This window comes from Pistacia vera, unplaced genomic scaffold (assembly GCF_008641045.1).
Source record: "Pistacia vera cultivar Batoury unplaced genomic scaffold, PisVer_v2 Contig379, whole genome shotgun sequence".
Classification (NCBI taxonomy): domain Eukaryota; kingdom Viridiplantae; phylum Streptophyta; class Magnoliopsida; order Sapindales; family Anacardiaceae; genus Pistacia; species Pistacia vera.
Window position 1 is genome coordinate 87,405 of NW_022196200.1, and position 24,523 is coordinate 111,927.

The window sequence follows — 24,523 nt, forward strand, 5'->3', positions numbered from 1 at the left end:
TTTATGGATTTTAAATTAGAATCTCGTTACTTTCATTTGGCATTATGTTATAAATACTTTTATACAACTTATATGAATGAACATTGTTCTCAATCATTAGTTAAACAACTGGTCCCTCTGTGCTTTCTTTTCTTCATTTTCCATTTTCTCACTTGTCAATAATCTATCTTATACATATTTGCAGAGATAAAATTCAAAGAGGCAAGCCACTGAGAATATTGTTATGGCGTCAGAGAGTCAAAAAGATGAAACTGTGATTAACATGGTCATGAGTCCATTCCCAAGTTCCTATTGAAAACTTGTGGCATTGAGTTGCTATGTCATCTGTTTTCCATCTTCAAACCCGAAATTCTTTTCAGGCACAACGAAGCAGCATATAGCCAAATGCATTCTCGATTGGGCCATTCACTACGAGCTAACAAAAACTCCAAGCCACACAAAAAATAAAATTGAAGTATTTGCGAGACCTCCTCTCACGATCAAACAATCCAGAGGAGCTATATAGTCAGCTCACAGAAACCACAGATCGATTCAGCGAGAGGCGCGGGGCTGCTATGCAGGGCCACTTGAAAGCTGTGTTGAGGAAGCATTTGTAGAGATTTGGTACTTGACGGTTGCTTCATTAGTGAGTTGTTCCGCAAAGATGCCAAAAAAGAACTTAGAGATCCAGATGACCCCATATTCACCATGTCTTGTTTACAGAATATTTAAACCATGACCTGATTTTGCTTGAAAACCAAATCCTGGATGGTGCTTGAGCGTTTGTTTAGCTTGAAACTTCTCTCGACAACCTAATCCAACTGCCCTTGACTTCTTCGTATATATTCTCTAATAAACCATCTGTTACACCAACCAATTCCAAAGTAAAATCGAGATCAAACATATCCTTGACTTGTTGAGGTATCTTGCTTTTACCATTATCAGATAAGTTCAAGAAGACCCACGGGATGGAGCCCTTCCCTTGTGCTACAAAGATCAACGAGGCCGGTATCGATTTGAGAAAGGGATGGCAGGTAGTATTTTGGACATAACTTTTCAAATGGTGTTCTCCAGATTCCACCTCTGCTAATTCAAGAGACAACTGAAACCATTCTTCGAAACCTCATCAGCTTTGAACAATGTTGTAAATTATCCACCCATAGTCACTTCTTATGCGAAACTCATGGATAATCTCATGACACCGACGAAGACGTTGAGATACTCAGCGAAAGATATTATCGATAATTGGTTGAATCCAGAGGACGCAAAGCAATTCTTCAACAAGCTATACCAGATACATATGTGAAGCAGTTCTTTTATCAGACATTTGTGGAGTGAAGAGAAAACACCGTGAACTGTGGCCCAGATGGCGTTTTTTTTTGTGCACAACTATTTTGGCAAGCCATGGGCGATTGTTTCTCAAGTTGTTGGCACAATTCTTTTGGTTCTCACGTTGTTACAGACTTGTATGCAGTTCTAGTTATTGGGAGATAAAAGTTGTTGATGTTTGTTTACTCCTATATTCAAAAGTTGTGTTGTTTGTTTGAAGTTTATTCTGTTCTTCTTTTGTAAAATAATTTAATTGTGAATTTTGTAAACCAAATCGACTTCCATTTTTTTTTAATTGATAGATGTGCATTTGATTGATATTCACTAGTAACAATTTCCCCAATTAAAGTAAATTTATAGTTCTCAACGCCGGCTTTAAGTAATTTTGAATTAGGTGAGTCTTCTTTATTCTCTACGTAGTTTTTATTTTATTTAAGGTTAAATTGTCAAATATACATTGTAATGTTTTATTTTTTATTTTTTTTTATTCTTTTTATCTCAATGTGTAATCGTTGGTAGTTAATTATTAATGAAGAATATTATAAGAGAAAATTAAATATAAAATAAGAATGATTAATTTATCTTATATATTATTATTTTATTATTATTAATTTGACATTTATGCACCTTAACTAATTACTAGACCTAAAACTACCATTTGATAAGAGCTAATATTTTACTTCTTAATAATGTTGGAAGTTGAGACACAAATTTAAAAACTCAATCAATCCGTATATAAATTATAGATAATGTCCAAAAACTGTTTTTTAATTTTGATGATTCCGTAAAACATAATTAATCTAATTTTTAGGACACTTATGGATCCATAATAAACAACCGAAGTGTGCATTGTTTGTAACATCCAAAGTAAAAGCCTTCCTTAATGGTACCCAATGGACCAAAAACTTTAATCTTTACATTATGCCCATATCTTTCTCTGCCTTTGCACTTGTTTTTGTTTTACAAGTTAAGTTAATTAATTTTTCTTTTTTAATATTTTAGATACTCTTTCCATGTAACACATTCCCATTACTTTATGGAGAAAACAGTTGATACCCCAAAGTTTGAACCATTTAGACTTGCAAGTTTAGAATGAGACACCCCTAAAGCTGACGTAAGTTGGATATTAGACTCAATTCATTATTATTATTAATTAATTACTAAATAATACGTAAAAAATTATCCTTCAATTAATTAATAAGTTTATCTTCCCCATGTTTTACAAAGATAAACGAGGCCGTATCAAATTTTGAGAAAGGAATGGCAGATAGCATCTTGGACATAAACTTCAAACCCAAACCCTCCATTCAGACACCAAACTCTACTTGAACAATTATCCGAATTACCACCACACCATAGTCTTCTTATGCGAGACTCATGATATCTCAGCGACGATGAGTATTATCGATAATTGGTTGAATCCTGAGGACGCAAACAATTCTTCACAAGCTCTACCATGATAATATGTGAAGCAGTTCTTTTATCATGACATTTGCCATAAAGTGAAAAAACACCGTAAACGCTGGTGCCTAGATGGTGTTTTTTATGTGCACAACTATTTTGGGACTCCATGGGCGATTGTTCTCTCACCTTGTTGCAGAATTGGTATGCAATATTCAGTTATCTGGGGAGTAAAGTTGTTAATATGTGTCACTCCTGTAAAGATGTAGATAACTCCTAGATTTTTGGATCACCATTGATATCCTGGATTATAGGGACACATGATCTTGCATTCTAATAGGAATTTACACTACCTAGCTTAGAACACTAAGTGTAATAAAATATATATCCTTTTATTGTATGAATGAAATAGTGTGAATATATATACACAGTTGCATGCAATGAAAGAAAATAAAACAATGGCTAATTCGGTCAGCCAAACTCAAGAAAGAAAAGACTAAAATTCTTCACACCTGCTTTTTGACTTGACAAGCTTTAATACAAGTAGATGTAAAACAAACTCCTACTATCCAACACAGCTCCTAGTAGTTACTAAAAGAAAGGAAATGATAGCAAAAGAAAAGAAATAGGAGCCTAGTTAGTAATACGGGTACGGCAAAAAAAAGGTATAGGAATTTTACGGGTTAATACGGAAATATAGTAAAAAATACGTTTATAAAAATTCGGTCATAAAAATTCGGATACGGGAAAAATACGATACGGGTTAATAAGTCCATTGTAATAATACGTTTTGAAAAATCGGCAATATCAATCTTAGTTTTAACACTTTTATGGATTACCTAGTTAAATCAATATAACATTTCAAATGCAAAGTATTCAATTAACTAATAACACAAATATACAAATATAAACTAATATAAATTATAGTCTCAGACTCAAACAAATATTTAGTCATGTTTTTTACTAATTTAAAACTTGATAAGTTGATATTAAATGAAACATTTTACTTCCCATTAATCCATTAATTATATTAAATCGAGAACTAAAATATAAAAGATTAGTTGTTAATGCACCTGAAATAAGATTAATCATAATAAAAATAATTTCATGAAGGATTTTCTGGATAAAACGCCACCGCTTATTCTCATGCAAAGCAGTCTAGCACCCACCGACCAGTCTCACTGTCCACACCACAAAAGTTGCGCAAGGTAGCGAACCGTCATCGGCCCTTTCCACTTCCGCAAAGCCCAACCACCTCATGAGCCTCAACCCTTCCTTCCAGCGCCTCCACCTTCCAGCGAATCCACAGTGGCCACCAGCCTACCTCCTTTCCAAGATAACACTTTAAACTAAAATCACCAGCCACACGAAATACAGAATCAACAAATGAAAAAAAGTATGAAAGAAATGCCTGAATTCATAGTGGGGAGAAAATCATTGGGGTGTTCTCGGTGAAGGGCTACGCTGGAGGGGGACGCATGAGATGGGTGTTAATTCGTGAATAATCTCTTCCCTTCGATTTCTTCTTCCCCCACCACAAACAACGTGTTTCAATCCAGTTTTTTTTGTTTTTGCAATAATTCGCGAATTTATCGCGAATATACAGATGCTCCAATAATTCACGAATATTGGCAGTCATGATAAAAAGTGCGTAATATGCGTTTTTACGGAATTATACGGTGGCCGTATATTCGCGTATAAACGCATATTTACTAACTAGGATAAGAGCTACTACCTAATCTCCTAAAGAACAGTTTATACTTAAATAAACAATCTTATTGATTTCTCTACCTATCCTAATAATTGCCTTATGAGCGATCCACGTCCAGAACACTACACAAAATGCCCCCTAAAAAACTGCCCACAAGGTTTGGATAAGTTGCGTCATATCTAAGAGACTCCCAGTAGTGAAGCAGCCGTGGCTCTGCCACTGTTGAGAACTTCAATCACAAATCTAACCCAGCTTCACAATCCGTTGTTCAAAATTATTGTGGAATTGGAAGAACAATGTTATCCTTAGAGACAAACAGAAGTGTAGTTTGAGGGACTACTTGATCAACCAATTTCTTTGAGTTGAGAGGACATGGAAACAGGGTGTATCGCGACTCATTTGGGAGATCCAAACGGTAAGCCACAAGCTCTATGCGCTGAAGGTTGTATGGCCAAAGTACCGAGGAGATAGTTTCATTGCATTTTAAAAGCGAACGGAAAAAAGACATTCTTCTTGAAACTATCAGAGCCTTATTATTCCAATGAATGGTTCTAAACATTCTGGGCTGATGCAGTTTCCCTGCCTACTTTTGATTAACCGAATGCCGTCTTTCTGTCCTTCATAGAGAGACCCGTACAATATTGCTTTTCTAACAAAGAATTATTTCTTTTGAACCTAGGGTATTGATAGCACTTGCTTTGTCGGGAGTTCGACAGTTAGTCCCTAAATTAATCACAAGTCATTAAAATGTGTCTCTTGGTTATTCCGAATTCAAAAAGGATTCGGTGTTATTGTCCAAGTCTTAATAAGTATCTTGTTTCCATTGATGTGCCTTCTAGAAGAAAACCATACTTTCCCCTTCTCCTACAGATTTCAGAAGGATAATGATAGTGATGATTTGTTAGTTTATACCTTCACTTCCCCTGCACCGATATCTAATTGGCTCCTGTCTCTGACCTGTCACATACCTGCGCTTCCTGCATGAGCTCCTATCTCTGATCCTACTCCTGTCAAGTCTACTCTCGTCGTCCACCCTCTTGCTTCATGTCCGGCACCAACTTCTTCGTCATCCAATATAGTTTCAAGTAATGATCTTCCTATTGCATTGCGAAACAGGTAAACGGCAGTGTACTTATCCTATTCTTCTTGTGTTTTATGATCATTTGTCATATTCATCATGGCTCCTTATTGCTCCCTTGATTCTATACCATCCCTAAAACTGTTCATGAAGTCTTTTCTCATCCTAGTTGGCGTAATGCCATGATAGAGGAAATGAATGCCTTAGATGACAATGGTACTTGGAAATGGTAGATTTACCTTCAAGTAGATGGTAATTGGATGTAAATGGGTGTTGCCGGCTAAAGGCTCGTTGGTTGCTAAAGGATATGCTCAGCCTACGGAGTTGATTATTCTAATATTTTTTCCCTGTGGCTAAGTTCATCTCTATTCGGCTGTTTATCTATATGGCAGCTCTTATATTGGCTTTGCCTCAGTTAGACATCAGAATGCTTTTCATCATGGTGATCTTCAGGAGAGGTTTATATAAGCAACCTCCTGGGGTTGTTGCTCAAGGGGAGTATGGGAAAGTAGTTATCTTTGCAAATCTTTGTATAGTTTAAAACAGAGTCCTCGTGCTGGTTTGAAAAGTTTGGTCAGGCTGTTGAGAGATTTGGTATGCTGAAATGTAAAAAGACCATTCTGTTTTCTACAAAGGTTGAAACTGGTATCATTTCTCTAGTTATGTATGTGGATGATATTGTTATTAATAGGAGTGATAATGTGGGCATCACATCTCTTAATCGTTTCTCCATACCCAGTTCCACACAAAAGACTTAGAGATATTGAAGTATTCTTTGGGGGTTGAAGGTTACCAGGAGCAAACAAGATATATTCCTCTCCATAGGAAATATGTGCTCGACTATTAATTGAGACAGGGAAATTGGGGGCAAAGCCATGTAGTGCTCCAATGGTTCCTAATATGCAACTTACGAAAGATGGTGAACTATTTGGAGATCTTGAGAATATAGAAGATTGGTCGAGAAGTTAAACTATCTTATGGTGACTCATCTAGATATTGCATATTCAGTAAGTGTTGTCAGTCAGTTTATGGCCTCCCCACAGTTCATTATTGGGCGACTTTGGAGCGGATTTGTGTTATTTGAAAAGAACCCTTGGAACATGGTTATTATATGCCCATCATAGTCACTCTCATATGAATGTTTCTCAGATGCAAATTGGTAGGTTCCAAGGTAGATAGAAGATCCACATCAGGCTATTGTGTCTTTGTCGGAGGAAATTAATATCATGGAAGAGCAAGAAGCAGAATGTCGTGTCACGATCAAGTGCAGAGTCGGAATATAGGGCTATGGCACAAGCTGTTTGTGAAATAATGTGGATAGATCAGTTCCTAACTAAAATAGGCCTTGAAACTTTAGTACCAGCGAAATTATAGTGTGATAACTAAGCGGCTCTTCATATTGCATATATTAGTGTCCATGAATGAACAAAACACATTGAGATCAATTGCCATTCATCCGTGAGAAACTACAGCAATGTCTGATTTTCCATTGGGTATGTGAAGACTAGAGAACAATTGAGAGATATCTCACAAAGGCTCTAACTGGGATTCGAGTTAATTATCTTTGTAACAAGCTGGGTATGATTGATATCTATACTCCAGCTTGAGGGGGAGTGTTACAGATGTAGTTAACTTCCTAAATTATAGGGATCACATTGATGTCCTGGATTATAGGGATCACATGATCTTGTATCCTAATAGGAATTGATCACCTACCTAGCTTAGAACACTACAGTGTATATAAATAGTACCTTTTTTTATGATGAAAATAGTGTATGAATAATCATCCTAATACGTTTTGTTACAACTCCCATAATTTGATCTTTTATGTAAGTGTGTTGTTGTTTATGTTATGCTTAAAAAGTCAGGGCTGACGTGGACTTTTGTCAACAAGGGCCAATTAGAATCAAGGAGGCTTTGTGCCGTCTAACGCTGCCACATCGCGCAATGACGGAACAGGTATGGTTCCGTCAATGCAACAGGTAAATGTTAGGCTTGGAGTAGCGAGGAATCGTCCACTGCCCAAGCCCACGCGATTTAAGGAGTCTCTCATGCAGACAACCAATGGGAAGAGAGTTAAGAATTGTACCACACTGTCGGATACAGACTCATGATTATATACTCCAACTATAAATAGAGGGCTCCTCTCTCATTTACAGGATGACTTATCTTAGTCTTATACAAATACATTCTCTTTCTCTCTCTCATATTCTCTCTAGATTGTAATTCAGCTCGCCACATGCGACCTGACTGTAACCATATTAATACAACTACAGTGGACATAGGATCGCTTTTGAGCATCCGAATCACTTAAAAACGTTTTTTACTTATTCTCTCGACATATTTTTATATCACGTATAACTTCTGAACCCGCTAGCACTTTACACGTGTAAGTCGTTAGTGTCAAAATTAAGTACAACAGTTTAAAAGTTTATTTCATGTCTTATCTTTGCAAAAATAATTGAACAGTGAATATCTTGTAAACCAAATACTTCAATTTTTTATGATATTATTTAATTGCCTTATATAGCATTATGTAAATTTGCTAATTAAGTTTCAGTAGAATTATGAACTTTAATATTGGATGTCTTCTTTGAAGTTGCTTTAATAAACCCAGATTTCGAAAAATTGTTTAAGTAAATCGTTTCAGGCTTGCATAAGTAATGATTGTGCTAGGGTTTGGAAACAGTACATAGTGAGATTCTAAAGTTGCAGCTTTCGAGTTCCATCTCAAATTTGTATCTTTATCATTAAATATAGAATTGTATGGAATTTATTCAGTCTCAAAAGGGGCATAATTTTATTTCTTTTTATTGCCTTGTCCAGAAGGAAAGGATAATTTTTCATTTAATTAGTTTGCCACTTTCAGTGATTCTTTCCTTCACTTCAAAGAGTCTCATGAATGAGATGGTAGTAAATGTGCACATATTACCCAGCCTCTAAATTTTTGTAGAGCCTCTACAGCAGAGGCTAGCTAGGGGTTCTTGGAGTTGAGAGCTTAATTAGTATAACCCAGAAGAGTTACGTACATACCCACAGGTCAGTATGATTTTTTTCCCCTTTTAATTCTTGTTAATAATCATGAATTAATATGTATATTAAGTTAATTTATAGCAACTCGCACTAGATCTTCGTACATGCTCTGTAAAGTTCATATAATTTCTTGCTTGTGTATTTAAGTTTTTGATGATTGTTCAATAAACACTTTGTGTGCAGATTGCTCTAAGCAGACAGAAGGCTGTGATTGGAAATAGCTAGAAATCAAAATAAAGGACAAATTTAATCTATAAGATGTTTTATTTGAAACCGTTATTTCGATTCCAGCTATTCATACTTTCACAACTTAAAATTACTGTCATTTAGCATTTTAGCGGTTGAAACATTCTGCTTAGCCAATTCTTCTATGAACTAGCTATAATTTCTCTTCTGAATACAAGAACATTTATAGTTCTCAAATGCCGGCTTAAGTAATTTTCAATTAAGGTGAGTTTTTATTTGTTTCTTTCTCAGAGATACAATATAAAGATCAGTATGGCAGAGAGTAAAAAAGAGGATTACAGTACGATTAACAAAACTCGTTGCAGTGTTCGTTTGAAAATATAATGCGTTATAACTTTCAGTGTCACCTAATTGTTGCATCTTTAGAACCCCACAATTCTTATAGACACAATGAAGCAGCGTATAAACCCAATGCATTTTCATTGGGCCACTTCACCATGGAAAGCAACTGGAATTCACACAAAAAATCAAATGGGACTATTTACAAGGCCTCCTCGGGCGATCAACATGCCTAGAGAAGCTATATAGTGAGCTAGTCAAGCCATCAGTTCAGTTGAGGCACAGGCCCGTAATGCTATGCAGAGTGCAATGGATTAACTGGAGAAATTTGTTGAAATTTTGTACTTGATGGTTGCTTCATTAGTGAGTTGTTCCGCAAAGATGCCCAAGAAGAACTTAGAGATCCAAATGACCCCATATTCCCATTGCTTGTTGCAAGAGTACTAAACCATGACCTGATTTGCTGGAAAACCAAATTCCTTGGCTGGTGGCTTGAGCGTTTGTTTACCTGACCAAACTTTCTCCCAACGAATCCCTAATCAAACTCGCCCGACTCTTCGGTAACTTGTTCTCATCCAAGACACTTCAGTAACGAAACCAGTCAAAACGAAAGAACGGAAATGAGATCAAGCACATCCTTGACTTGTTGAGCATTCATTGCTTTTACCGTTGTCACTGATAAGCTCAAACAAAAAAGAGGGGGAGGGAACCCCTCCCTTGTGCTACAAAGCTCAAGCAGGCCGGTATCAAGTTGAGAAAGAAATGAGAGATACCATCTTGGACATAAACTTTAGAATGGGGTTCTCAAGATTCCACCTGATTCAAGAGACAACCGAAACATTCTCCGAAACCTCATCAGCTTGAGCAACTTATCCAAATTACGCACCCATATCACTTCTTATGCCAAACTCATGGATGATCTCGTTGACACCGAAAATGACGTTGAGATACTCGCCGAGAATGATAGCATAGATAATTGGTTGAAGTCTCAGGATGCAAAGCAATTCTTCAATAAGCTATTACCATGATACATTTGTGAAGCAGCGTTCTTTATCATGACATTGCCATCAAATGAACAAACACCGTAAACGCTGGTGGGCGAGGTTGCGCTTTTTCTATTTACACAACTTCACCACCCCTTGCTCTTGTTTCCCAAGTAGGGGTGCAATCCTTTTGATTCGCATTCTTGCAGACCTTGTATTCTATTTGGGTGTCGTGGGAGACAAAAAGAGTTATGCTTGAGTGCTTGGTGACGACCATTGATTTGCTAGGGGTTTGATGAAGAAATTGATAATTGAATGCTTATCAGTTTATTGTATTGTTTTTGAGGAAAGGTTGTGTGGACTTAGAGACTAAATTTTATTTGGGTGAAATTTGATGTTTTGCCTAATGAACTCAGTATTAAAACGTTTCTTAGTTCGATTTTGATGAAGATCTCCGTATTAAAATTTTTTAGGTTGATTTTGGTGAAGTAGGATGAAGAAATTGGTAATTGTATAAAGATTTATTTAACTTGTTTTCTTTAGAATTTTATGTTATCTTTTCTTTAAGTTTATTATATTAAGATTAAATTGTATATTTAAATGGAAACTAATTAATTAGGAAGTAAGAGCTGCCAAATCAAAATTAAGACCGAAGTATTTGCAACACCACACCAACACTCACGGTCAACAAGTCCCAAGTGTTGTAATTATCTTGCTTTGTTGTATAAATAATATGATAGTTCAATGGTATTCTAGATTTTTCCATCGTGGTATTATAAAATTAACGTTGGTTTATAGAGATGATAAATATTAACTATATACTCTTGGAAGATAATCAAATAGGATTCTTTTTTATAAAAAATATTAGTAAAATAGAATTGGAGAGAGATATAGGATACAAAATAGGAGAAAATTTAGCTGCCCGGTCCCCCCAAGTATGTATTTAAGAAAATGGCCTTGAAACTGTTCATCAAATATTTATAATTTAGAGAAGATGACGTGGCATAGGTAGGATTAATTAAACACGTAAAATGGGTTAAAATGAAAAGATTAAAACATATGTGGGCGAATCAGAAATAATGAAAGTTTTCAAATTTGAAAATTCGCAAAACAAGGCCAGTAACATTCACGTCGTTAATCGAAATTCATCAGTTGAAAACGCGATTTCTTGAACGAAAGGGAGACGCGATTTTTTCCGATCCAACACCAATTGATTTGCACCCTAAATCAATTTCTTAAACCTAAACCGAATACAGTCGTGATTTTCGGCGATATAGTCGCGATTTTCGATCGATTTGTTGAACCCTAAAAACGATTTCTTCAACTAAACGGAATCTGCGCGATTTCCGGCGACACAAGCCATATTTCCAATCCAAACTACAAATTTTCACACCAAATTCAATCCAAAACCATGGCTGACACTCACAATGACGACGACAACCCAACGCCACTTCGAATCCTAGTTCGGTGGGCAAGCAGTTCAATGGCTGCTCCGGTGGATCATCTGACCATTGAAGGTGGTCCACACGTGAGGAGACGCCGGCGGCACAAGAACAGAGGGAAAAACCAGCAAAGGGGTCTGAAGACGAGGAGTCAGGCGAGAATTCAGGCCAGAAGGAGGATTCCGGAGAGAATGCAGGCCAGGAGGTGATTCCGGCGATAATTCAGGGCAGGAGGAGGTCGCCGGAGGATCCAGGCGACGAGGAGAAGGCCGGCGAAGGAGGGTACGTGTTTGGGAATGTTGCTTGTAATTTCGCTTAAGCGATCATTGTATCGCTTAAGCGATTATTCTGTTTTACTCGTGACTGCAGCAATGATCGCTTAAGCGATAAAAATGATCGCTTAAGCGATCTGAGATCTGGGCAGATGATTCTGCCCAGACCAAAGATCGCTTAAGAGATCATGAGTGTTTACTCTTGGGGCTTAAGCGATCTTAGGTCTGGGCAGAATCACAGATTAAGAGATTCTCAGTTAACTTTTGGTCGCTTAAGCGATTTAAATCGCTTAAGCGATCTGCATGAGACAGTAAAGATTTCTTAAGCGATCCGAGATCGCTTAAGCGAATATAGTGGTTTTGGTTTATTTGTGTGATGACATTTTATTATATCGATTGTAGATTGTGCGGACCGTAAGCTGTAGAGAGTACGAGGTGGAGGCCTATAAGTGAGAAGGTACCCTACTTCCCTGCAAGGGTGACGGTGAGGTCGAGCTGGGAGGTTTTTGACAGAATAGGGCCATTTTAGCTAGAATGAGGCACGGTGAAAGAGATTTTGGTGACACTTGTTTCGGTCAGTTTTTAAGAATGGGAAAAAAGTGGAAAAAGTCATTTGGGGGCAGGGAGTGCATTACATGTTGATGCACTCAGTAAAATGCAGAAAAAAAATGAAATGTGGTTCGTGGTGGAGGGAAAGCCACTACAGTTTGGTCTGATGGAGTATGCGTTGGTGACGGGCTTAGGATGCGGGAAAGTGCAACTAAGGCGGAGGGGACGCAGTAAGGAGAGTGCGGGAGCCATAAACTTTTGTAAAAAGGTTTTGAAAGGGAAAGTCTATTACAGGAAAAGTTTTAGAGAAGAGGCTATCTACAGTTCGGTTTAGTGAGGCAGAGAAGATAAAAGTGTGTTGATATTGTTTTTACATTCTATCTTATTGGCTGGTGACTCAACAAAAGCTATTGAGAAAGATTGGTTCTATTGTAAGCGACTGGAGTTCTTTAATTCTACGTGGGGACGGATATCATTTGAGCGAACCATCAAGAGCCTGAAAAAACCAGACATGGCGTTAAAGCATGCCGAATGGGGCGGAAGGCTAAACCAACGACGTATAATTTGTTTGGCTTCCCATGGGCAATGCAGGTAATATTAATAGCTCTATGTTATATTTTTTATATAGTGTGTTTGAATAATGACATGGACGTTTTTTTACAATGTAGGCTTGGTGTACGAGGCCATCCCTGTCTTCGCTAAGGCGGGGGGGAGGAGCAACAATGTGAATGTGCAACAGCAATTTCCTAGGATGTTGCGGTGGCATGTCGAGAGCTGTAACCATTGGGATTATGGCCAATTAGAGATGAGATTCAAGCAGCTGGGGTAAGATTGAAGGATTAAGCTTTTGAATATGCAGTTGCTTTTTTATTTTGCTTCAATCTGAGATTTTTTTTCTTATGCAGGGAGTCGTTCGTCCCTTTTTGACCCTATTGGGGATGAAGCGGAGAGGACATGTCACATCTTTCAGAGCAATGGAGGATGAAAGGGATGAACAGATAGACCGCCTGATGCGGGACTAAAAGGGGTCACGCATGTGATGGCAGTTGCAGGGCCATTGCTTGACAATGTCGTTGATGCTGAGGATAATGAAGCTCGGGGGGCCGAGGATGAGGGGAGAAGAGGGAGGAAGAGGTTCGTATGCCTCAGCAAACCGGTACAACAAGTACCGCTTGCCGAGACATTGGCGTAGGGAGAATGAGGTTGTTGACCTCATAAACGGCCTGTTTGAGAGTTTACAACAAGTCGTTTATGCAAAGCTTGAGAAGATGGAAGAACAATGAAAAGGGGGAGAAGAAAGTGGATAAGGTGGGAGGGAAAGTAGCTACAATGGAAGGCGAAGTTGGTACAATGGAGGAGGAAGTTGGTGGAGAATTAAAGGCGGTTGAAGTGCAAACTGGCTTGAAAAGAGAGAGCCGAAAGAGCAAGTTTGTGAAATCGCCTTACATGGTAGTGACACAGGTAAAGAAGAAGAAAATGAAGAAACAAATGGAGGAACAACCAGAAAGAGAGAAGGTTGAGGAGGTTGGTGGTGGAAGTGGGCGGTGATAATGGAGGAGGGGAGGGGGAGCGAAGGAAGCGGGGATGTAAAATTGGAGGAAGGGGGAGGAAGTGGGGAAGGGAAATTGGACTCAAATGTCGATTTGTATAGGCCAATAGAGGAAAGGAAAAAACTCTTTATGCCTATTACAATGGATCGGGAATTGATGGCCATATAAAGTGTAAGACAGGGGATTATCCCCGGGAATGGTTTCAGAAGTTGTTGACGATGGGGACGTGGCTTGAGGATCGGTGAGTTATTTTCACTTAATTTTCCTTATTTTGCCTGTGTTTTCCATACTTATCTTGTTGTTTTTATTTGATGTAGCACATCGATGAGTATTGGCACTGATGAGGCTACGACAGACTAGTGATGGTGATCTGTTGTATCCCGACTGTGCTATCACCGATGTGGCGTTTGGGCAAACGCTTGTTTCGGCATATCGGTCTTTAATTAAAAATGTCGTTGCTAGTGGTGTAGCAAAAGTACCGAAGCGAAAATGATTGGCCGCACCACAGTCGGATTGCATCCCTGATGATTTCGGTTGTTGATAGGATTATGTAGTACGTAAGGGGGGAACGGCCCAAATATGGCCACGGTTGGGCCTTTGTTAAAAGAGTGTACTGCATCACTCGTCAAACAGATGCATGGATAGCAGTCGCTGCGATCTAGAGGAAGGGTGTCTGAAGATCCTTGACTGCAACCCAAACTATTTGTCGAGACAAGCAGTTGGAGGTCGAGTTGGAGCCACTGTCCAGGTTGTTCCAGCGGCTGTTGCGTGACAGCGGGATGTTTGGGCAGTTGGGTGATCAGGTACTAACCGAAAGTGGCGAATTCAGCACTACCTGCCCAATAAATGAGTCAAGATAAATTTTGTTTAAAACTAACTACATAATACAATTGTCTATAAGTTTATTATAATGCTAATGTCTTCTTCCTATTGTAGCGCTGAATGTGGGGAATCTGCCTGAAAATTATTCAGTTCGACATGACCAACAGCCCGATGGACAGCTTGAATGACGAAACAATGGAGAATGTCGGGAGCGCGGGCTGTCGACTGCTTATGGGCAGATGGATCGTTTTAAGTGACCAGAACCAATCAAAGGGTATGAAAGTGGGGCGCTGAATGATAGTTTATGTATGTTGATGTTCATACTTGGGTTTTTGAGTTGAGTTTATGTGATACTGTATAATTATCAATAAGGGTATATACATGTTCATTTTCAATGGTGTTTTGATGTGTGCTTTGTGTCAGAACTGCTTATTTAATTTGTTCTCATTGGGTTGGCTATTTTCTAATTCATGCCTTTCTCATATTATGGTGTTTACATGTAGGTCACATAAGATGGAATGGTCATCTCCACAGAAAGTCAACGAGGCACCATATTTGCCGCCCTTGTAGATATCATCTTGAATTTGTTGGATGCTAGTGCAGAGCCAGAAAGCATCGGGAAGAATGATGTCGTGGGCATCTTTAAGCATGGACTGCCCGATACCATTCACTGTGGATTCTAAACTGTTTGGCATCAAAAACTAAATTATAAATAATTTACTGTATGGTGTGATCATTGTAAAGAATTAGATCTGATATTTGGGATATATTTTTGTTTGTCCCATATAAGATAATTTATCAGCAGTTTCTAATTACATGTATGGTTTGTCCATATAAGATCATGTGTCTTTTAGTAATAATCGCTTAAGCGATACCAGAGGTCGCTTAAGGATCATTCGTATTTCAGTAATAATCGCCTAAGCGATACGAAAGGTGCTTAAGCGATCATTGTCTAGGCAGATGTCATTCTGCCTCGGAAAGATCGCTTAAGCGATCATAAATCGCTTAAGCGATCATGGTCTTTTAGTAATAATCGCTTAAGCGATACGAACAAGTCTGGGCAGATGTCATTTGCCTCGGAAAAGATCGCTTAAGCGATCACAAATCGCTTATGCAATCATGCGTCTTTTAGTATAATCGCTTAAGCGATACGAAAGGTCGCTTAAGCATCCTAGTATGGCAGATGTCATTCTGCCTCGGAAAAGATCGCTTAAACGATCATAAATCGCTTAAGCGATCTTTTAGTAATAGCTTAAGCGATACAAAAGGTCGCTAAGCGATCATAGCTGGGCAGATGTCATTCTGCCTCGGAAAAGATCGCTTAAGGGTTTACGATTCGTTCAGAGCACTTGTTCCGTTATTACATTTTATAAAACATATAGTTCCTTTACACGTCAGTATGAAACCTATAGGGTTTACGATTCGTTCAGAGCACTTGCCCGTTATTACATTTAATCAAACATATAGTTCCTTTACACGTCAGTATGAAACCTATAGGGTTTACGATTCGTTCAGAGCACTTGTTCCGTTATTACATTTATATCAAACATATAGTTCCTTACAGTCAGTATGAAACCTATAGGGTTTACGATTCGTTCAGAGCACTTGTTTCGTTATTACATTATATCAAACATATAGTTCCTACACATCAGTATGAAACTCTAAGGGTTTACGATTCGTTCCGAAGCACTTGTTCCGTTATTACATTTATATCAAACATATGTTCCTTACACGTCAGTATAGAAACCTATAGGGTTTACGATTCGTTCAGAGCACTTGTTTGTTATTACATTTATATCAAACATATAGTTCATTACACGTCAGTATGAAACCTATAAGGGTTTACGATTCGTTCAGAGCACTTATTCGTTATTACATTTATATAAAACAATAGTTCCTTACACGTCAGTATGAAACCTATAGGGTTTACGATTCGTTCAGAGCACTGTTCCGTTATTACATTATATCAAACATATAGGGTTTATGATTCGTTCAGTTATTTTTATATTTGTTTGCTTAATTATTTAGGAAATATTAGTATATTTTTAATTAATTTTTGACCCATTAAGTGAATTAATTTCATTAATACCAAGAAAAAGTTCAAAAATTAACAAAAACACCCCCACCCACCCAACTTCCCAGATTCGGCTACCGCCGACAGCAACGAACGACCGGAAATGGCCGGTAATGGCCAGTTGTGACCTTTTCCGGCCATATCCACCGTCGATATGGCCGAAAAGGCACATCTTCCCGTATGGACTTTCAATGAATGTCCGACTTTGACGGTCAACGACGGCCATATATTTGGCTGTCACAGACGGCAAGCTCGGGATTTTTCGTTCGTTACGGCCAGTTCTGGCGGATCGTGGGGCCTTTTTCGGCCACATCGTGGTCGATCTAGCGGAAAAGGCCATATAGAGGCCCTATCGGCCAGATCCGACCACTGTGAATCGAAACGCCCTTTCCGGTCAGATTCCGGCTCCGGTGGCAAGAATCTGTCACCGTGGGTAGGTGGGGGTGTATCTGTTAAATTTTAATACTATTTGCAGAAGAATCGGTTAAGCGATACAATGGATCACTTAAGCGATCCTGTGATTGGCAGAAGCAAATCTGCCTAGGTCCATGATCGTTAAGCGATCAGTGATATCGCTTAAGCAAATATTGCCTTTTTCCCCTGGTCGATTAAGCGATCGTGGATCGCTTAAGCGATCGTGGATCGCTTAAGCGATCATGCACCTGGGCAGACAATCAGTCCAGGTGCACGATCGCTTAAGCGATCCCTTTATCGCTTAAGCGATCCTTCTGCGAAAACACTTTGTCGCTTAACGATACACTTAGTCGCTTAAGCGATGTGGGCAATATATACATTTGCATCTTTTCTCCTGAATTTTGACAAACTAAAATTACCAACACGTATTAATTCCATACTTTTCTCAATTTGACAGCCTAATTCCAAACTAAAATCACCAACAAATATTTGACCATGTAATAGAATACACAATATAAAGAATATTTATTAAAGGTAACAATAAAATTAAAACATCAATAATTTCATCCTTCTTCGAATCGACCCTAATTACTTCTGGCAACTGCTTCTCTTGTGACCAGGTTGCTTGCAAATTGAGCACTATTCATCTTCCGGGGAACCCAAAGGCTGATGGAATACGCTAACCTTTTTCTCCCCTTTGGTGTCTTCTTCAATGGCGGCTGGAGGATAATGTCAGCCCATCGGCGGCACTACCCACTGCTCTTCTGGAGGCAACGGATATATCATTTCTGAATATGCTAGCATGTAGTGATCTGTCATTAAAGGGGAGCAAAGTTCCATGTAAATTCTTGAACCAAAATCCGGCTTCCGTTGGTGTTTCAGTGCTGCTAGTGCATGAGGACAAGGTAAATGTTGAATGTCAAGCACTTTACCGCTGCAAGTTTTTGTAACAAGGTTAACTAGGGCATCCGGACCATAGCCGTGCACAGTAAACTCTTGAGCATTAGAGGATAGGCAAACAGTGCATTTGACAGTTCCATATGTTCTCGCATATTTTTTCAGCTGACGGAACAAGGGTTGTAGTAAAATTATCTGACTCCATACGACGCTCATGGAACCACCGCGACAGTGTCCTTTGGATTGCATCAAAAAGTGCAACTATTGGAAACTCTCTTTCTATTAACAACTTCGAATTTATGGACTCAGCTATGTTCGTGGTCATGACATCAAACCTTCTTCCAGGAAAGTAAGCTTTACTCCATCTCTTGAAACCAACATCATGCTCAAGATACTTAGCAACTCTAACATCCTTGATTGGATTTGCTGGAAGTGTTCCTCGAAACATCAACCGATAAGCTTTTGCTGCATGTAGTATGTGAAGGAGGCCAGCACACTTAAACTTTTGTTTTATGTTTCCACCAAGGTGCCTCATACAGAATCCGTGATGTGCTTGCGGTAAATAGTGGCAATCCCCTTCTTTATAGAGTTGTGCCATCGGATATATGCACAACTCCACTGTCAGGCACTATCGTACGTAACTGCTGAAAAAACCAAGTCCACGACTCGTCATTCTCAGAGTCAACCACACACCATGCAACAGGATATGTGTGATTCTCGCTGTCCTGTGCAGTGGCCACCAACAATGTACCTCCATACTTTCCCGTTAGAAAGCAACCATCAACAGCCAACACCTTTCTCATGTTTACAAAACCCTTATAGCAGACCATAAGCAACAAAAAAAAAATATTAAACATCATATTCCTGTCCCACTTCAAAGCCGTCTTGCTACCTTAGTTTGTCAACTTAAGCATATAACGGTACGCTCTAATACTGCGTACCCGTGCTCCGGCGTGCCCCCACAAAATCGTGTGCATGTTGTCTACCTTTCCAGCATTTCCAGTAACTAACAAGCACATCCCAACCTGTGCGCACAAGTCTCTGAATGTCTTTAGGAGATGGACCTTTCCCTTCGACGAACCGACTTTGACAAATTGTCCAATAACATCAGCGGACGCTTGTCAATGCTCACCTAAAATATGTCCAAACCACATGTGTGCTCACGGGTATATGTGCTAAGAATAAACTTTTCCGACTCCGCCAACCTTCTACAATAAACCCGCCACTGCAGTTTCGGTCACGACATGCAACCGTCACAGCTAATGAATTTGACTTTTTGGTGATGAACTCAAAATTACCTTTCACAGCAACAAGTTTTAGCTTCCTCACCACTTCCTCTTTGTGTCAAATAAATACCCTATGCGCAAGTCCGATCCATCCGTAAAGACATGAGCTGATCCACTACTACTCCAATTGCCCCCTTTGAACTTGCATAAACGACCATAGTGTCTCTTCCTCACAATCTACGCCTTCTGCATAATCTGTATTTAAAGGAATCTCTACATCTGTGGGAACATCTAAGGGTCCTCTCCTCAACATTTTCATTCTGCCCCCCAACCAACCTCTTCTATAGTGTCCTCCCACACCCAATTCACCGTTTACTCTTGATTTTTCAGCTAACAAATCAATGGCCTCGCAGTTCAAATTACAACCAGGCAAATCTCGCCCCATCCTCGTTATCCCCTCCTTGGAACCAACTTCCAACGGTTTTCTACATAAGAAACCCTTAAAATCGGCCTCGAACCACTATCGGCCATATCAATCATAAATAAGTTCACACTTTCATCCGACTTTAATACAGCAGAGGTACCTTATAATTTTCAGGAGCTTGCTTAAAACATACTTCACAACTATATCATTACGCGAGCAACTCAAATTACCTCTTTATTTATTTCATCAATCAACTCATCAAAACAACCTCTGTGCTCACAGCATGGTGTAACTTCTTTGTTCTTCCCAATCCCTTCCACCACTTTCTTCCTCCACCCACTCACCAAAATATTCAACACCCAAACAACTTTTCCCATGTATAAATAGCCAACTACCTGTAATGCAAGAAAAAAAAATATTCTAAATGCTGTACTAAGGGTTCAAATAGTTTATAAAGAATCTGCACATTCGCATATGGTCTGATGTATGCTTGACGATCATGGTTATTTATACTGGATCGCTTAAGCGATACACTTGATCGCTTAAGCGATTCAGTATAAATAACCGTGATCGCTTAAGCGATCTATGCCATTACTGATCGCTTAAGCGATCTGCTCCCATACAACAGACTTTAACTAGATCGCTTAAGCGATCTTATGCCACATACTGACGCTTAAGCGATTATTGTGCATACTAGACCTACCGGATCGCTTAAGCGATACACCAGATCGCTTAAGCGATCCATCGTGCCAGAACACATTTTTAGTCATCTCCACCTACAATCGATCCATCATACCCAGAATAAATACCCAGAACAAATTTTCAACAAATTTACTCCTTTCAACCTACATTAAACACACACAGCCCAACAACCTAACAACTAAATCAAAATCATAACCCAACCCCATCCATTATTAAATCTTTGTAAATCTAAATATAAAATGAAAAAGGAGATACACATACTTAGGCGAAATGTCAGGAGGAGGAGGAGGGAGATCTTTGCCGGAGAAGATGTTAATGGTGGAGAGAAGAAGTGTTAATGGCGGAGGAACAAGAAGAGATTAGAGGAATGAGGAGAGAAGATGTACAGGAAGGAGGAAAAGAAGAAGATGCAGAGGAAGAGAAGATGTTGACGACGCCAAGAAGAAGAGAAGAAGATGCAGGTAGAGATCGTTAATGGCGGGAGGAAGAAGAAGGTTTTTGGGTTTATTTGCAACAATTTCGGGTTTGTGGAAATATAGATAATTTGAAAGAGTACATTAATCCTAATAAGCACTAATACCCTTAATCAATAATATGGCTATTTAGTTAACATTTCAAAACTTGATAGCCTTTTAATTAAATGTAAACTTCAAATGTCTTTTTAATAACTTCCCCCATTGTCAATGACTAGAAGTAGAAGACAAAACAACTGATTGATCCAGTCTGCAGGTAGTTGCATTTGAACCTGGTAACTGTATAATAAATGTAAAACGTATTGTTTAGTAAGCATATTTAATTTAAAATACTTGAAACTGTTTACGCATCTTTTATGCTTTTTTTTGAATCAGAATCTCATTACTTTCACTTTGTATTAAGTTACAGATGCTTTTTCTTTCGACTGACACAAGCAAAGAATGAAATCTATCTCTAGGATCCACTTTATCTTAATAAACTCTTCCTATTAATAGCCTATCTGCTAGCCGACGTGGTTGTTGGAAGTTTTGCATATCCTCAAGGGAGATAAAGGCACAAACTCTATTCTGAAATCTCATTTATTTAAATGTGTTGCCACAATAAAGGTTCACAAATTCTGTAGCTACTGCACTGCATTTGGAACTGGTATGTGGTTCCAACAGTTCATTCTTTTTGTATATAATTAATTTCAAATAAAACAAATTGTTTAGTTAGAATATCTACTTTGATAATACTTGAATTGTTTACTTATTTTTTATGGATTTGTAGTTAGAATCTCTTTACTTTCATTTAGCATTAGGTTATAAATACTTTTCAGATTAATTCAACTTGTACTGCCGGCAGTAGCTTTGAGAACTCAGAATTTTTTATACAACTTACATGAATGAAACATTGTTCTCAATTATTAGTTGAACAACTGCTCCTCTGTTTTTTCTTTTCTTCATTTTCCATTTTCTCACATATATTTGCAGAGATAAAATTCAAAGAGGCAAGCCACTGAGAATATTGTTATGGCGTCAGAGAGTCAAAAAGATGAAACTGTGATTAACATGGTCATGAGTCCACTGCCAAGTTCCTATGAAAACTTATTGGCATATGAGTTGTCTATGTCATCTAAGTTTTCCATCTTTCAAACCCCGAAAATTCTTTCTAGGCACAACAAAGCAGCATATAAGCCAAATGCATTCTCGATTGGGCCATTCCACTACAGAGCTAACAAACAACTCGAAGCCACACAACAAATAAAATTGAAGTATTTGCGAGACCTCCTCGCACGATCAAACAATCCAGAGGAGCAATATAGTCAGCTCACAGAAACCATCAGATCGATTCAGCGAGAGGCGCGGGGCTGCTATGCAGGGCCGGCTTAAGGGGTAGGCAGGTGAGACACCTGCCTAGGGCCCCAAAAACAAAGGGGGCCAAATTTTTTATAAATTTTTTTTTTTTTAATATCTTACAAAAATAAAAATGGTTTATAATTTCTTATCTAAGTCAAGAGACCCCCAAAAAAAAGCCAAAAAAATCCAAATTTATTATAAACTTTTTACATATATTCTCACCCAAAGTTTAACAAAATAGCAAGTTTGTACTTCTAGTTTTATATATTCTAGTTAATACCCCTAAATTAATACATTGAATCTCTTTTAGCAATGGAAGACTAAAATAGTTATTTACATATCTCAAATTACTCACCCCTAATTCAATCCCAAAATTTGACATTCACATAAATCATCTCCAGCCCTCTTTTGCCGCCAGTGGTTTGGAGTTGACTTCGGTCAATTTTGGTTCCGGTCGATTTTCTCACCAAAATCGAATGAAATCATCATTTCATCATTTCCCAACCTTGATAGCCCTCGATTTGACTAATTTTTTATGAATCTCGCAACCCAACTCCACTACACGACAGCCATTTTTAGCCTTTTTGGCATGTACTCGACATTGTTGGCCTTCCCCAACACCACCATCTTCCTCCCTTCAGCCCACTCACCAAAACCCCTATCATACCTTATCTGTTTGCTCTGCCAATCGTCGGCCATCGATACCTTTTGGGCCATGACTTCTCAAGCATTTTCTTATCAATCTTGGCATTGGAAATCACCCATTTCACCACCCATCACTTCTCCAACATCTACTCTCCAAAACCCCCCACCAACCTAACCTTGTTAGCCTGCTGGTTGATGTCCGCCTCTCCTAGTGATTTTTCATCTCAAAAGGCAAAAAATAATAATAATAATAATAATTTTTTTAATATATGCTTATATTATTAGAGGGCCCCAAAGTAACTCCTGCCTAGGGTCACAAATGTTCTAGAGACGGCCCTGCTGCTATGCAGGGCCACTTGAAAGCTGTGTTGAGGAAGCATTTGTAGAGATTTTGGTACTTGACGGTTGCTTCATTAGTGAGTTGTTCCGCAAAGATGCCAAAGAAAAACTTAGAGATCCAAATGACGCCATAATCACCATTTCTTGTTTCCAAGAATATTTAAACCATGACCTGATTTTGCTTGAAAACCAAATTCCTTGGATGGTGCTTGAGCGTTTGTTTAGCTTGACCAAACTTTCTCCCGACGAATCCCTAATCCACCTTGCCCTTAAATTCTTCGGTAATATATTCTCATCCTATGAACCATCTGTTACACCAAATAAATTCCAAGAACGTAACATCGAAATCAAACATATCCTTGACTTGTTGAGGCATTCCTTGCTTTTACCATTATCATCAGATAAGTTCAATGATAAACCCACGAGATGGGAACCCTTCCCTTGTGCTACAAAGATCAACGAGGCCGGTATCACGTTTAAGAAAGGAGAGGCAGATAGTATTTTGGAGATAAACTTTGCAAATGGTGTTCTGGAGATTCCACCTCTACTAATTCAAGAGACAACTGAAACCATTCTCCGAAACCTCATCAGCTTTGAACAATGTTGTCCAAATTATCAACCCATAGTCACTTCTTATGCGAAACTCATGGATAATCTCATTGACACCGACGAAGACGTTGAGATACTCAGGGAGAAGAATATTATCGATAATTGGTTGAATCCAGAGGACGCAAAGCAATTATTCAACAAGCTATACCAGGATACATATGTGAAGCAGTTCTTTTATCGTGACATTTGCGTGAAAGTGACGAGACATTTTGAACGATGCTGGCCCAGATGGTGCGTTTTCTATTTACACAACTTCACCAGCCCCTGGGCTATGGTTTCTCAGGCAGTTGGTGCAATCCTTTTTATTCTCGCATTCTTGCAGACCTTGTATTCCATTCTGGGTGTCGTGGGAGATAAAAAGCCTTAATGTTCTGAGTGTTTGGTGACAACCATTAATTTGCTAGGAGTTTAATGTAGAAATTGATAATTGAATGCTTATCAGTGTATTTGTGCTTGTTTTCTGTTTGTTTTTTGAGGAAAGTGTTTTGTGAGTTAGAGATTAAATTTTATTTGGTGTGAAATTTGATCTGGATTAAAATGTTTTGCCTAATGAGCTTAGTATTAAGATGTTTCTTAGTTTGATTTTGATGAAGTAGGGTGAAGATCTCCGTATGAAAATTTTTTAGGTTGATTTTGGTGAAGTAGGATGAAGAAATGAGTAATTGTATAAAGATTTGTTATAACTTGTTATCATTTAGAATTTATATA

At 38.5% G+C, this 24,523-nt stretch overlaps 1 protein-coding gene and 1 pseudogene across 1 annotated transcript; both read left to right on the forward strand.

Moving 5' to 3' along the window:
* The first annotated feature begins 422 nt into the window (after positions 1-422).
* On the forward strand, positions 423-1,459 carry LOC116140790 (annotated as a pseudogene).
* A 19,965-nt stretch (positions 1,460-21,424) lies between these two features.
* Positions 21,425-24,244, forward strand: LOC116140784 (UPF0481 protein At3g47200-like). Its single transcript, XM_031426360.1, has 3 exons — positions 21,425-21,530; positions 21,857-22,249; positions 23,241-24,244. Exons 2-3 carry the CDS (start codon positions 21,896-21,898, stop codon positions 24,180-24,182), a joined length of 1,296 nt encoding a protein of 431 aa, XP_031282220.1. The 5' UTR covers positions 21,425-21,530; positions 21,857-21,895; the 3' UTR covers positions 24,183-24,244.
* The last annotated feature ends 279 nt before the right edge of the window (positions 24,245-24,523 follow it).